Genomic DNA, 13,814 nt, shown 5'->3' with positions numbered 1-13,814 from the left:
AGAAGCTGTAATATCCCATTTCCCTGGTGAATACCTTCACATTTGTGTTTTATTTTTATGATTTTTTTCTTTCCTTTAGGATGAAGACTGCCTAGTCATAAGAATAGTATAGACATCCTACCCTAAACACACACACACACACACACACACACACACCCCCACACCCATGCACACACACCTGGAGAAAGAAACCACACCCAAATTTTATGAGCAGTTTCAGGACAATGGAACATTAGGATTCATATAAGTCAGGTTTGGCAAAGTAAGTGTATGAGCTTGCTGTGATTATCTGACCCTCTGTAATTTTTACAAACTATAGGTATTAAGACCATACTTCATTTAAAAAAAAAAAAAGACCATACTTCATGTGGAAGTAAATCTATTGAAATATTTAACAAAGTGACAATATACTAAAAGAGAATGGACTTTGGGATTACGTTGTCCCTGTTAATACAGGGTATTAACATATATTCTCCCTTCCATAAGTATGGACAATTGGAATGGTATTTATTTGGGAATTTTGTAAAACTCTTATCACATACAGGGCCCTTTCTGTTACTTTCCTTTCTTAGGTAACATCATACACCAGGAACATCAAGGAATTATTAGCTACTACATTCCCAAAAAGGAAATCTGCTGGGGAAAGGTGATTTTAGAAATCAGACTCTTCTAGCATTATGTGTAATAGAAGACTGATAGAAGGAGGCATTGAGATTCAAGCATATGGAATGGAAGCCTGACATTGGAAGAGGAGAACCTTTGTTATTTTCCAAAGGCCCCTATAGTTTGAGACTTATGACCCTAAATTCTATTATTCCATACTATCAAAAGAATGAGGATGGCAAACTGCCTCCTCTCTATTTTCAGCCATCTTTTCCTTCTACTTTCTAGCTTCCCCCTTCTGTGTCTTTCTGTCCCTAAGCATACGCCTGGCAGGAGTTGGGGAATGACTGGGTGGGGGAAAAGAACACTGGGGAAATTACAATGGTAATACCATCTTTTTTTTTTTTCTGTTAAAGGTGTTTAGTATTTTGGAGGAAGCTAAAGTGCTATTCAATCTAGAAGACTATTCTGTCAGTCAGATAACACTGGAGCAAGTCTTCCTGACCATTGTTAATATTGATAAAACAGAAAATATTCAAGAAATAAAAGTGCTATGAGATTCAGTTCCAACCAGTGACCATTATGTCTTGTCTAGATTGCTGCCTGCAATTAGATACACAGAGGGACTTCTCCCTCTCCCTCTGTATTTTTCTGTGTGTGTGCACATGTGTATATACAAATTGAACCCCCAAAGAAGAAAATTTGTAATCTTTGGAGATTAAGATAAATGACCTGTTGTGAAGAACTGAACTGTAAAGGATCTGAGATTTTACCCTACTTGAAAGTTATCAAGTTGGCCCTACCACAGTTTCACGAGTACTGGCAGAAGACCCTGGAATCCTGGGTCAAAGTCACAGGAATTTGTTACAGCAATAGCAGTAGTCAGAGATTATATTTGTGCCAGTCCTTTAATCCCTAATTCTCACAAGGCAACACAAAGGGAGCCAGGTAATTCCTGTACATTCAGTGGACTGTGTTACAGGAGAGAAACCCTGGGTTTATGGAAGCCAAATCTCTTATAATGGGCCATAAATAAACCAGCCCTACCTTTGCTCTGGAAGGAAACATTCTCATTACACTAAAAATGAAGTAAATGTTTCCTTTGGTCCAGAGGGAGATATGATCGCTCTTCGAGGCTGTTTGCTCTACAATCAGCCTTGTAAAAATAGTCCAAAACAAAAAGGCAGTTAGTGCTTCTGTTTGCAAGTCATGCAAAAATGCAAGAGACCTACGATTAATAACTATTTTTAAATGGTAATGTTAATCAAAACTCATCCCATCTGATGCTACAAAAAAAAAGTCCTAGATGAGTTTTAACTACTTTCAAGGAATCTGTATTTTATAAATTTTTCCTGAAAATACAAAAACTACAAAATTTGTCAAACTCATTTTATGAGATCATATAACCTTGATACTAACAATCATATAAACAATCGTATAAACTTGATACCAACACTGGATAAGCATAATTCAAGAAAACTGTTTTCATTCTATAAACATAGATTTGGGCAGATAGCTTTCTAAATATTCTGTACAACATAATCCTGATATTTCATTTTATGACATGCCTGTGTTCTACTTTTTCTGGTATACTGTATCTTCCTATTTCTTGGTTGTTGTCCTCTTTTTGCTAGAGTGAAACCAACTTTCTAGGCAAGAGTGGGGGAGTAAAGTTTCTGAGTAATTCTTGGCTCAAAGTGTTTCTTTTTACTTCACACTGAAGGGACTGTCTGCCTATAGAATTCCACTCTAAATAGTGTATTATTCCACTGTCTCCTAACATCCAGCGTTGCTGATTAGCATTCCTTTGTAGGTAGTTTCCACTCCAAACATGAACACACCCAGCTCTCTCCTCCCCTCAAGAATTTTTCCTTTTATATGCGTGGGGTTCATACATTTCATGAGGAGGAGTCTTGGTGTAAGACTTGTATTCATCCTGTTACCCAACCCAATTATTTGTTTAATAACTGCTCCCCTCTATATTCTCCTGTTCTCTCCTGTATTTACTATTATTCAAATGTGAGATCTCCTACATTAGTAATTTGTTTTCTCCCATATTTTTTTATTTTTTCTATATTCTTAGATAGTGCCTCCATATTGTCTTCCAGCCCTTAACTGTTTCTTTTAAGAAATGGTATTTTTCATTTCAAAGTGTTCTTGCCCCACTAATGGCTCCTTTTTAAAAAAGCATCCTCTGGCTTTAAGCATTGCAGGCTTTTCTAATGTCTGAGGATTCTACACTTGGAGTCATCTGGGTACTGTACCCTACCTGACTGGCACAACTATTCTAGATACTTTTAAATTACATATATGTATGTATTTATATATATACACATATGTATTTTATATATATAATTAATATATTCCCCCCCCCCTATATTTTTAAGATCTCCAAATCACATGCCAACTCCAAGCCCTGGGCCTCTCCAGGACTCCACTGAGAAAATCTGCACCCAGATCTAGTGTATCCCCTCTTACTTGCATGGTGACAGTTGATTTCTCTTGTTTTCTTTTCTTTCTTTTTTTTTAAGATTTTATTTATTTGACAGAGAGAGACACATTGAGAGAGGGAACACAAGCAGGGGAGTGGGAGAGGGAGAAGCAGGCTTCCCACCGAGCAGGGAGCCCGATGCGGGGCTCGATCCCAGGACTCTGGGATCATGACCTGAGCCTAAGGCAGATGCCTAACGACTGAGCCACTCAGGTGCCCCTGATTTCTCTTGTTTTCATTTGTCAACACACTTCCGTTGTGTTTACAACTTCAAATCTTTCATATTATTAATCCACTCATGACCCTTGCCTTTTTTCTCTTTTGTTAGAGGTTTATTTTCATTCCATTCATTTTAGGGAAGAGAAACACCATGTCCTCCAGCATCTAAAAACTAAAAATTTAGGGCGCCTGGGTGGCTCAGTTGGTTAAGCGACTGCCTTCGGCTCGGGTCGTGATCCTGGAGTCCCGGGATCGAGTCCCACATCGGGCTCCCTGCTCGGCAGGGAGTCTGCTTCTCCCTCTGACCTTCCCCCCTCTCATGTACTCTCTCTCTCTCATTCTCGCTCTCAAATAAATAAAATCTTAAGAAAATAAAAAAAAAACTAAAAATTTAAACTGAAGAAGAAAATACACACACACACAAACGAATTCAATCTCCGAAGCATACGTAGACAATACATTAATCAAGGATGGGTAGTGTTAACCGGTGTAAATGGATAAAGAGGGCATGGCGCAGCAGGGCCTCACAAGAAGAGGACCTGTTGCAGGATATAGAGAACAGGTAAGCAGAAAGGCGGACAAAAACGGTGGGAGACCAAAGGTGTAGGGTGCATGGGCAGGGATAGGACTTGCTAAGGGAAAGCGGAAGGAGGTGGGGGTATGTTGGATAAAGGCTGAGAAGTCCGGGGGCTCCGGCAGGGGCTGAGGGGGGCGGGGCGCACTGCGGGAAGGTGAAGGGGACCGGACGCCACCACCGCGGCCTGAAGAGGCGGGCCGCAAGCGCCGGCGGATCAGGGGGTGGAGTGCACGCTCTGGGGCTGAGGGAGCAGGGCGCACGCGCAGAGGGGCTAGGGCGTGGGATACCCGCGCTGGGGCTGGGGAGCGGGGCGCACGCGCAGGGGGGCAAAGGAATGGGATACCTGCGCTGGGGCTGAGAGAGCAGGGCGCAGGCTCAGGCGGGCTAGGGACTGGGATACCTGCGCTGGGGCTGAGAGAGCAGGGCGCACGCTCAGAGGGGCTAGGGACTGGGATACCCGCGACGGGGCTGGGGAGCGGGGCGCACGCGCCGGGGCCGAGGGAGTGGGACACCCACGCTGGGGCTGAGGGAGTTGGGCGCACGCGCAGGGGCGTCACTGGGTACGTCCGAAGCATAGCCAGTTGGGGAAACCGAGACGTGCGCTCAGTTTTGAGTGGCCGGAGCCGAGGAGGGAGCGTGGTGTCTGGGGCGCTGGGGGCCGAGAGCGTAGCGTGCCGCTCCGGGGTGGAGGTGGTGACGGCTGTGGGACCAAGGGAGGAGCGAGCGTCTCGCCCAGTTCTCGGGGTGAGGCCGCATTGGTGGTCGCCGCCGCGGGGTTTTGGAGCTGTTGGGTGAGTGCCCGCAGGCTCCTTGCCTGTAGCTCCTTCCCACCTGTCCATCCCGTCCTTTTACCTTGCTGAAGGCCCGAAGGCCAGAGTGGTGTGCAAAAGTGTGCCCTAGCTTTGTTAAAGTTCTGGAAAATTTAGGTTGATTCCTGAAATGCCGAGGAAAATTTAAAATGACTTTTTTCCCTTTTACCGGGTACAGGACTGCAGTCACTCCGTGTCATCTAATTTGATTTCTACTTGAAATTGTCCTCTGTATGTATTTTCAGTGTTAAAATACAGTGTGTGCGTGCAGTAACTAGAAAATAAGTAAATTTATTTCTAAAAACTTGTATTTAAAACGGAATTTTAAAATGCTTTAAGACTTTAAGGAATCTGGCAGCCTTTAGTTTTTTCTAGTTTTTTTAGATGGTTTTTGAAAACCAACAGTTTTGACAGATGACATAATTTTGTGTTTGGGGACATAAAGTTTTAATAGTTTCTGAACAGAACATCTTCTTAACTGTGAACTAGAGAATAAAACATCTATCTGAGAGACCTCATTGTACCTCTAGGACCTAGCATTGTGTCTGGCACATTGTAGACATTTAACAAATATTTGCAGAATGGGGGAATGCTATTTTTAAATGGACAGACATGTTATATAAAGCCATTTAAACCCATTATGCCCACTATATGATCTTCACACATCTTTAGAACCTGGAGTGGCTCAGTTGGTTGGGCGACTGCCTTCGGCTCAGGTCATGATCCCGGACTCCTGGGATCAGGTCCCACATCGGGCTCCTGGCTCGGCAGGGAGCCTGCTTCTCCCTGTGACCCTCTCCCCCTCTCATGCTGTTTCTCTCTCGCTCTCTCTCAATAAATAAATAAAATCTTTAAAAAAAAATTATCTCGGGGCGCCTGGGTGGCTCAGTTGGTTAAGCGACTGCCTTCGGCTCAGGTCATGATCCTGGAGTCCCCGCATCGGGCTTCCTGATCAGCAGGGAGTCTGTTTCTCCCTCTGACCCTCTTCCCTCTCGTGCTTTCTATCTCTCATTCTCTCTCCCTCTCAAATAAATAAATAAAATCTTTAAAAAAATAAAAATAAATTATCTCTAGAACCTTTAGTAGACAGGCTTGCCTAGACGGTTATCTTTGAATACACCTGACCGAATCCCACCGGAAGAGCTTCTCTTTCATGAGATCTGCAGTGGGATTTCAGAATCTGTATTTTAACCAGCCAGGTGATTTTTATGCACAGCCAAATAAAGGATCCATCTCAAAGAAACGGATCTCAAGGATGTACCACCAGAATTGTACAACCAAGCTTCAAGAACTAGGCTAGCTGTGAGGATTTTGTGCACTAAATCATGGCCATTCTTTCTCTCTGCATGTTAGTTTAATTTCCTCTACTATATTAGTCTTTACTCCCAGAGTGGGATGTTGCTGCTTCTGGTTTACAGACTTACCTCATTACATTTTACCATCAGAGAAAGCTTTACCCCACTCAAATTAGAAAATGAGCAGAAGGATTCCGATTGAGCTTACTGAGATTACGTATACCAATCATTCTGACGCACAAAAAAAGATCTCAACTTCCATTTAGATCTCATGTCTAAAGTGAAAGAAGATCAGTTCTCCAAGGGCCACCACATAAATAAATGTGGCATGGAGTGCCTTTTTTCTAATTTGCATGTGTCATATACACCGGCAGAACCATAATTCCCTAATAATACTCATTAATATTGAGCACTTAAAATGTAAGCACTGTACTAAGCACTATATGAGTATAAACTCAGTTAATAACGAGTTAAATAGGTATTGTGTATACCCATTTTACAGACGACAAAACAGAGGCAGATAGGTTATGTAACTTATCCACAATTACTCAGATTAAAAAAGTGGTGTACTGGGATTTAAAGTCAATTTATTTGGCTTCAGAGCTAGTCTCTTTAATTCTTGTAGGAATTAATGGCATACTGCTTCTCAAAATAAAGGAATTGCTGTTCCAGTAAGGCTGTAGTTCTCAACCAGGTCCAGTTCTGTCCTGCGAAGATATTTGGCAATACCTAGAGACATTTTTGGTTGTCACAGCTGGGAATGTGGGTGTCACTGGCATCTAAAGGATAGATGCCAGGGATGCTGCTGAACATTCTGCAATATACATATAGCCCATCACAGCGAAGAATTATCTGGCCCAAATTCCAGTAGTGTCCAGATTGAGAAAACCAGTCATAAGGGAAAAAGGGCTTTGAGATGACCAGGTGCCTTTTTTTTTTTTAACATTCCAGATGTTGGGGTACCTGGGTGGCTCAGTTGGTTAAGCGACTGCCTTCAGCTCAGGTCATGATCCTGGAGTCCCTGGATCGAGTCCCGCATCGGGCTCCCTGCTCAGCAGGGAGTCTGCTTCTCCCTCTGACCCTCTTCGCTCTCATGCTCTCTGTCTCTCATTCTCTCTCTCTCAAATAAATAAATAAAATCTTTAAAAAAAAAAATTCCAGGGGCGCCTGGGTGGCTCAGTCGGTTGGGCGTCTACCTTCGGCTCGGGTCATGATCCCAGGGTCCTGGGATCGAGCCCCACATCGGGCTCCCTGCTCGGCGGGGAGCCTGCTTCTCCCTCTGCCTCTGCCTGCCTGCCTGCCTGCTTGTGCTCTCTCTCTCTCTCTCTCTGTCAAATAAATAAATAAAATCTTAAAAAAAAAATTCCAGATGTTGATCTTCGTTATCCTGGTGGGTATTTGAATTTCCTGTGGAGTGTTCTAAAGTTACACAAGCTTTCACTGAAATGTTTACCCCTTTTTTCCCATCTCACTACTGAAGCAATTCTCAGGAGGGTCAGATGATGTGCAAGGTGGGGAGGATGTGTATATTATATTAAATATATTTTGTGTATATTAAAATATACACATTTTCATCTGTAGGAGAATTTTAAATTAAAACAAAAGTAATTGATTCTTCCAACCTCTCTTCTACTTAAAACCAGTGTTCTGATGACACAGTTTGTCCATTAGTTTTCTGGCTTCCTTCTGCCTTCCTCCCAAGTTAGTTAAATAAGCATAGGTAACTTACAACCACTCTTTTGTACAAAGCAGCTTGATCCTCTACCTACTTACTCCTTCCTTTAGAGACCCCCAGCAACTATGAAGACAGAATGAAACTGTGTAAAAACTGGCACTCTTTTAAGAAGATGCCTGGATACTTCCCAAATTATGGTTCTCCAGCAGCATAATTGGGTAGCTTTTTATTAGTTCCTAAGGTTATCTTTTGGTGTTTTTACTTTACTAGAGATTCATTAAGTTAAGTCATCTTTTTTAGAAACACAATTTGGAAAGGTTAAGCCATCCATAAGTTAGTTCAGTCGGATCATTGTTATCCCAGCCCTTATGTGAAATTTAACTCCCTTGCCAGGAGAGAAGTTTGCTGGGGTTTTGTATCTGTTTTTGTAGACAGGTCATGGTGAAACATTAAAAAGTGGAGAGAGGTTAAAATATGCCTGGATGAAGAGCCAAGAAGGGGAATGAAAGAATAGGATTTTACACAACCTGCATGCAGTACTCAGAGTCTTTCACTAAAAAATTAAGAGAAAGGTACGATATGGTGGTGTGTGGTATCAAAAAAAAAAAAACCCACATATTTGAAAAACTTTCCCAGGGAAAAATAATGATTGTCAAGAATAAAATATATTTTGGAAGACTATATCTAGCACAGCCTATTATGTAACCATTGTATAATTGCACACATAATATTTTCAGGATATCGTTATACATGAAGGTGAAATAGTAGTAATGGAGAGGGTAGCATAAATGTAAGAAATCATTTTTAAAGAACAAGTGGAGGAATTTAGGTGCAAATAAGTGCGGTGAGCTCAACCGTATACCTTGGCAGGGCACTGGTGCGGCTGGGAGGCTCTGCCAGCCAGTGATTTCTATGTTCCAGCAACAGGGAGGACAGGATTGAGGAGATGTGGGACTGATTGTGCTGATCCCCGCACGCCCGGAGAACCGGCGCTCCCATAATCGGTTGCTTCGTGGGCCTTAGCGGAGTAATAGATGCACTTTGCCCGCCTGCTGGGAACAGGACTCCTGTAACGCCAAATAATGTCTGGAAGGCTGTGGTCCAAGGCCCTTTTTGCTGGCTATAAGCGGGGTCTCCGGAACCAGAGGGAGCACACAGCTCTTCTTAAAATCGAAGGTGTTTATGCTCGAGATGAAACGGAATTCTATCTAGGCAAGAGATGTGCTTATGTGTACAAAGCAAAGAACAACACAGTGACTCCTGGTGGCAAACCAAACAAAACCAGAGTAATCTGGGGAAAAGTAACTCGTGCTCATGGAAACAGTGGCGTGGTTCGTGCCAAATTCCGAAGCAACCTTCCTGCTAAAGCCATTGGCCACAGAATCCGTGTGATGCTGTACCCCTCAAGGATTTAAATTTAATGAAAAGTAAATAAAGGTGTAGATTTGTTCTCTTGTATTTTTGTTAAAAAAAAAAAAGAAGAACAAGTGGCAAAACCTAGTGGCAGTCATGGGGCGCCTGGGTGGCTCAGTCGGTTAAGCGTCTGCCTTCGGCTCAGGTCATGATCCCAGGGTCCTGGTATTGAGCCCCGCGTCGGGCTCCCCGCTCAGCGGGAAGCCTGCTTCTCCCTCTGCCTGCTGCTCCCCTGCTTGTGCTCTCGCTGTCTCTCTTTGCCAAATAAATAAAATCTTTAAAAAAAAAAAAACAACAACCTAGTGGCAGTCTGTGGGGAATAAATGATTAAAGAACAGCCACATGGATCTGAATTTGAACCATTAAGAGAGTTAAGGAAGTTAAGGAAAGTGAATTTGGAAAGATTTATCAGCAAAATCTTGTGCCTTTACAGCTTTTTCATGGCCCATGGTTTTGTTAGTAAGCCTCTAAATGTCAGTCCAACTACATTGTTAAATGTCAAAGCAAGAGCTACAGAGACCAGGGCTACCCTGGGGAATCCAGGCTACAGAAGTCACTGCAGCTACACAGGGTGCTACCCTTCCACCATCACCAGAACCAGTCTGAATGGTGGGTATGATCAAATCTTTACCTTAGCCAACCCAACAAAGTTTTATTGAGTAAGCACCCTCTTTGGGTACTTTTCTTGATGTTAGATATACTGAGACTTAAAAAAAAGACAGATCAGGGTGCCTGGGTGCCTCAGTTGGTTAAGCGACTGCCTTCGGCTCAGGTCATGATCCCGGAGTCCTGGGATTGAGTCCCACATCGGGCTCCCGGCTCAGCAGGGAGCCTGCTTCTCCCTCTGGCCCTCTCCCCTCGCATGCCGTTTCTCTCTCTCTCACTCTCTAATAAATAAATAAAATCTTTAAAAAATTAAAATTAAAATTAAAAAATTAAAAAAAGACATTTCCTCCCTGCCTAAAGTTTACAGTCTACTTCCCATAACTGAGAAAAAGCACAAATAGATAGAAAAGATACCAACATTGCAAAGCCCATAGCAGAAAAAATGATGTGGACATGTGTGTCAGAAAGGGATTCATTCACTCATTTTTTTCAAAATACTGAGCACATACTCTCTGCCAGGTACTACTAAACACTGAACACGGAGTAAAGAACTCCACAGAAGAAGTGTCCCTTTCCTGGCTTACATTTTAGTCACAAAGGTAATAAACAAGATACTTAGAGATTGATAAATGCCATAAAAGAAATAAGGTGATAAGAGGAAGTAACTAAGATTAGGCCAGTCTTGGACTCTAAAGCAGATCCAAGTTTGAGGTGGTCCTACCATAGGCACTGCAAACATACCATCCCTCAAAATATTTGTAGCTTCTGTTGCAGAGGTAAATAGTCCCTGGTAACTAGTTTATAGGATTAACTAGGATTATAACTCAAGCCCATAGAATCACTGGAAATTTTCTAATTTCTCTTTAGTGCATACCCAGTTAATTTCCTGTAATATTTGTGAAGATGGCCATTTCTTATGATGCTGCTTTTCATAAGAATAGATCAGATTTTGTTGTACAGGTTTTATAAGAAAGATACCCAGAGGTATGAATATAAAAAGAGGGTTTGGTGGTGGTGGTGGTGGTGGCTGTTTTCAGGCAGGAGAATTATTCAATAAACCGTGTGCCAGATATTTTTCTACTCTTGGAGATGGGGAATGAGAAACAATGACACAGTGAACTTTTTAAACTATTTTTATTTTTTTATATATATTCTATTATATATGAATATATATAAATACATGTTATCTATATTCTATGGATAAATATATATCATCTATATTCTATATATATATTTATATATGCATGAAGTAATATGTGTACAAAAGAGTGATATAAAAATAGTATGGGATTTCTGATATTTGATCCCAGGTAACATTTCGTTGAATATTCTGTATTTCTCCTCTTTAGTCTTTACCAGTGGTGAATCGCCTCTTAAATAGAAGAATGGTAGTGGTGTTTAGGCAGATTACACTTCTTCTTTGGAAGAATTTTGCTTTAAAAGTGAGTGTATTCATCTGAAAAAATAAGGGGGGAGCTAATGCCCAATGAGTAAATATGTTATGGTAACTGATACTCTCTATTCCAGGATCATAGATTCAGAATGAGCATTTGGAACATCAAAAATCAATTACACGCTAGAGTTAGGGAGCTGTCAGTATGTTCCTTAAGAAGGCGGATGATTGGCATATATATTTGGAAGTCCAGAAATCTACATTGGTTAAAGGTCAGAAGAGGAAGTAAGAATATCACTGATAAGAGGAAGTCGAGGTGAACATTTGATCACATGTGACAGGCATATGGGTTTCAGGAGGACACAAATACTGAATGAGAATGCAAACCAAAGAGAAGTCTAATGAGACAGGATCCAGCTTCCACAGAAATTGGAATAGCTGGGCAAAATGGGCTAAAGAACAGACACAACATACCACCACCAGAAAGTTTGATAATGAACAACCTTCTGCCACTATAAAGTTGTTTCCAAATAGTTCCTTTTTGGTCAACAGAAAGCATCTTAAGGGGAAGAGCTGATTGGAGCAAAAGTGAACTACTGGGACCTTATCAAGATAAAAAGTTTCTGCACAGCAAAGGAAACAAGCAACAAAACTAAAAGCCAGCCTACAGAATGGGAGATGATATTTGCAAATGGCATATCTGATAAAGGTCTAGTATCTAAAATCTATAGAGAACTTATCAAACTCGACACCCAAAAAAAAACATAATCCAGTTAAGAAATGGGCAGAAGACATGAAAAGACACTTTTCCAAAGAAGACATCCAGATGGCTAACAGACACATGAAAAAGTGCTCAAGATCACTTATCGTCAGGGAAAACCGCAATGAGATACCACCTCACACCTGTCAGAATGGCTAAAATTAACAGCATAGGAAAAAACAGATGTTGGTGAGGATGTGGAGAAAGGGGAACCCCCTTGCACTGTTGGTGGGAGTGTGAACTGGTGCAGCCACTTTGGAAAACAGTATGGAGATTCCTCAAAAAGCTAAAAATAGAACTACCTTATGATCCAGCAATTGCACTACTAGGTATTTACCCAAAGGATACAAAAATACAGATTCAAAAGGGTACATGCACCCTGAAGTTTATAGCAGCATTATCAACAATAGCCAAACTATGGAGAGAGTCCTAATATCCATCAACTGATGAATGCATAAAGAAAATGTGGCATACCATATATATACAATGGACTCTCAGCCATCAAAAAGAATGAAGTCTTCCCATTTGCAACAACATGGATGGAACTAGAGTGTATTATGCTAAGCAAAATAAGTCGGAGAAAGACAAATACCATATGATTTCCCTCATATGTGGAATTTAAAAAACAAAACAGATGAAGGTATAGTAAGGGGGCGGAGAGAGGGAGCAAACCATAAGAGACTTCTAACAATAGAGAACAGGGTTGATGGAGGGAGGTGGGTGGGGGACAGGCTAAATTGGTGATGCGTATTAAGGAGGGCACTTGTGATGAGCACTGGATTTTATATGTAAGTGATGAATCACTAAATTCTACTCCTGAAACCAATATTACACTATATGTTTACTAACTAGAATTTAAGTAAAAATTTAAAGAAAAAACAGAAAACAAAAAGAATGAAGAAAAATGAACAGAGCTTCAGAGCCCTGTAAGATACCATTCAGCACACCAGCACACATGTAATGGGAGTTCCAGGAAAAGAGAGAGAGAAAAGGACAGAACAAATATTCAAAGAAATAATGGGTTAAAACTTTGCAAATTTGATGAAAAACAATTTATATATTCAAGAATCTCAGTATAGGATAAGTATGGGGAACTTCAGGTAGGACTGCCTTGCCAGTGCAGCTTCTCCCTCAACCATTCTTATTTGAAGGAAAGCTTGTTCCAAGCAAGGAGAATGTTTCTCAGCAAAAGAGGCCCTGGTTGTCCATTCAAACCAGATTCCCATCTATGAGAACTACCCCAACCTGACCTGTCCCTTCTATAACCATCACCCATTTGTATTTTTCTATAGCTCTGAGATCCTCTGCAAGCCCACCGGCTTGGCCTTAGGGTCAATGAATATTCAACTCACAGGATTATCATAAGCCATGCTTGGTACCAGTCTATTCAGTGGGACAGGAAATGGCAGCAGGGCAGCACAAGGTACTGCTCTTGTGTGAGTCCTTGCAGCAACTCAGATGCAAGAGGACAAAACCCACATCGCATAGGTGTGGGAACCTCCCTGGCTTAGAAGCTCCATAGGAGCAATTCCAAAGGCAGAGCTTCCAGAATCCCCACAAGAGGCCCAATTATAAGTGATAAGGATCACTGCCCTCAAAAAAGCCCAAAGTCTAGTTTCTTTGTCAGGTGTTTATAGTTCTCCTTGTCCGGGTGTAATTTGTCCGTCGGGGATCATTTTTACCATAAGCAGTATTGCCTAGTAACACAGGTAATGTCTTTATCTGGTTGCCAGGATAACATAAAAAGAGTCAACCAAAGGTCAAATTCTCATGCAGAATGGATAAAAAATGTAACACACTAAGATGCTTCCAGGACTCATTTACTCGTTTGTCAACAATAGAGACACACGAGATTGCTTGTCTACATGTTAAATATATATACACATACGTGTGTGTATGTGTTGGGGCCTAGGATAGGGGACATTTCACTGTATTTTTTTAAAAAGATTTTATTTATTTATTTGACAGAGAGA

General features: G+C 41.5%; 2 protein-coding genes across 2 annotated transcripts in view; both read left to right on the top strand.

Moving 5' to 3' along the window:
- Positions 1–1,160, top strand: part of LOC113932540 (ATP-binding cassette sub-family A member 3-like) — a 256,540-nt gene extending 255,380 nt beyond the window's left edge. Inside the window, 2 exon segments of the mRNA XM_035722222.1 lie at positions 573–646; positions 1,020–1,160. Of these exon segments, the coding sequence (XP_035578115.1) occupies positions 573–646; positions 1,020–1,160 (215 nt within the window).
- Positions 1,161–8,736: 7,576 nt separating this feature from the next.
- LOC113933130 (60S ribosomal protein L35a-like) lies at positions 8,737–9,127 on the top strand. Its single transcript, XM_035722438.1, has one exon. The coding sequence runs from the start codon at positions 8,752–8,754 to the stop codon at positions 9,082–9,084; it is 333 nt and encodes a 110-aa protein (XP_035578331.1). The 5' UTR covers positions 8,737–8,751; the 3' UTR covers positions 9,085–9,127.
- The last annotated feature ends 4,687 nt before the right edge of the window (positions 9,128–13,814 follow it).

Source organism: Zalophus californianus, chromosome 10, assembly GCF_009762305.2.
Source record: "Zalophus californianus isolate mZalCal1 chromosome 10, mZalCal1.pri.v2, whole genome shotgun sequence".
NCBI lineage: Eukaryota > Metazoa > Chordata > Mammalia > Carnivora > Otariidae > Zalophus > Zalophus californianus.
Note: the sequence above shows the minus strand (reverse complement) of the source record. Positions and strands in the feature narration are given on the sequence as shown.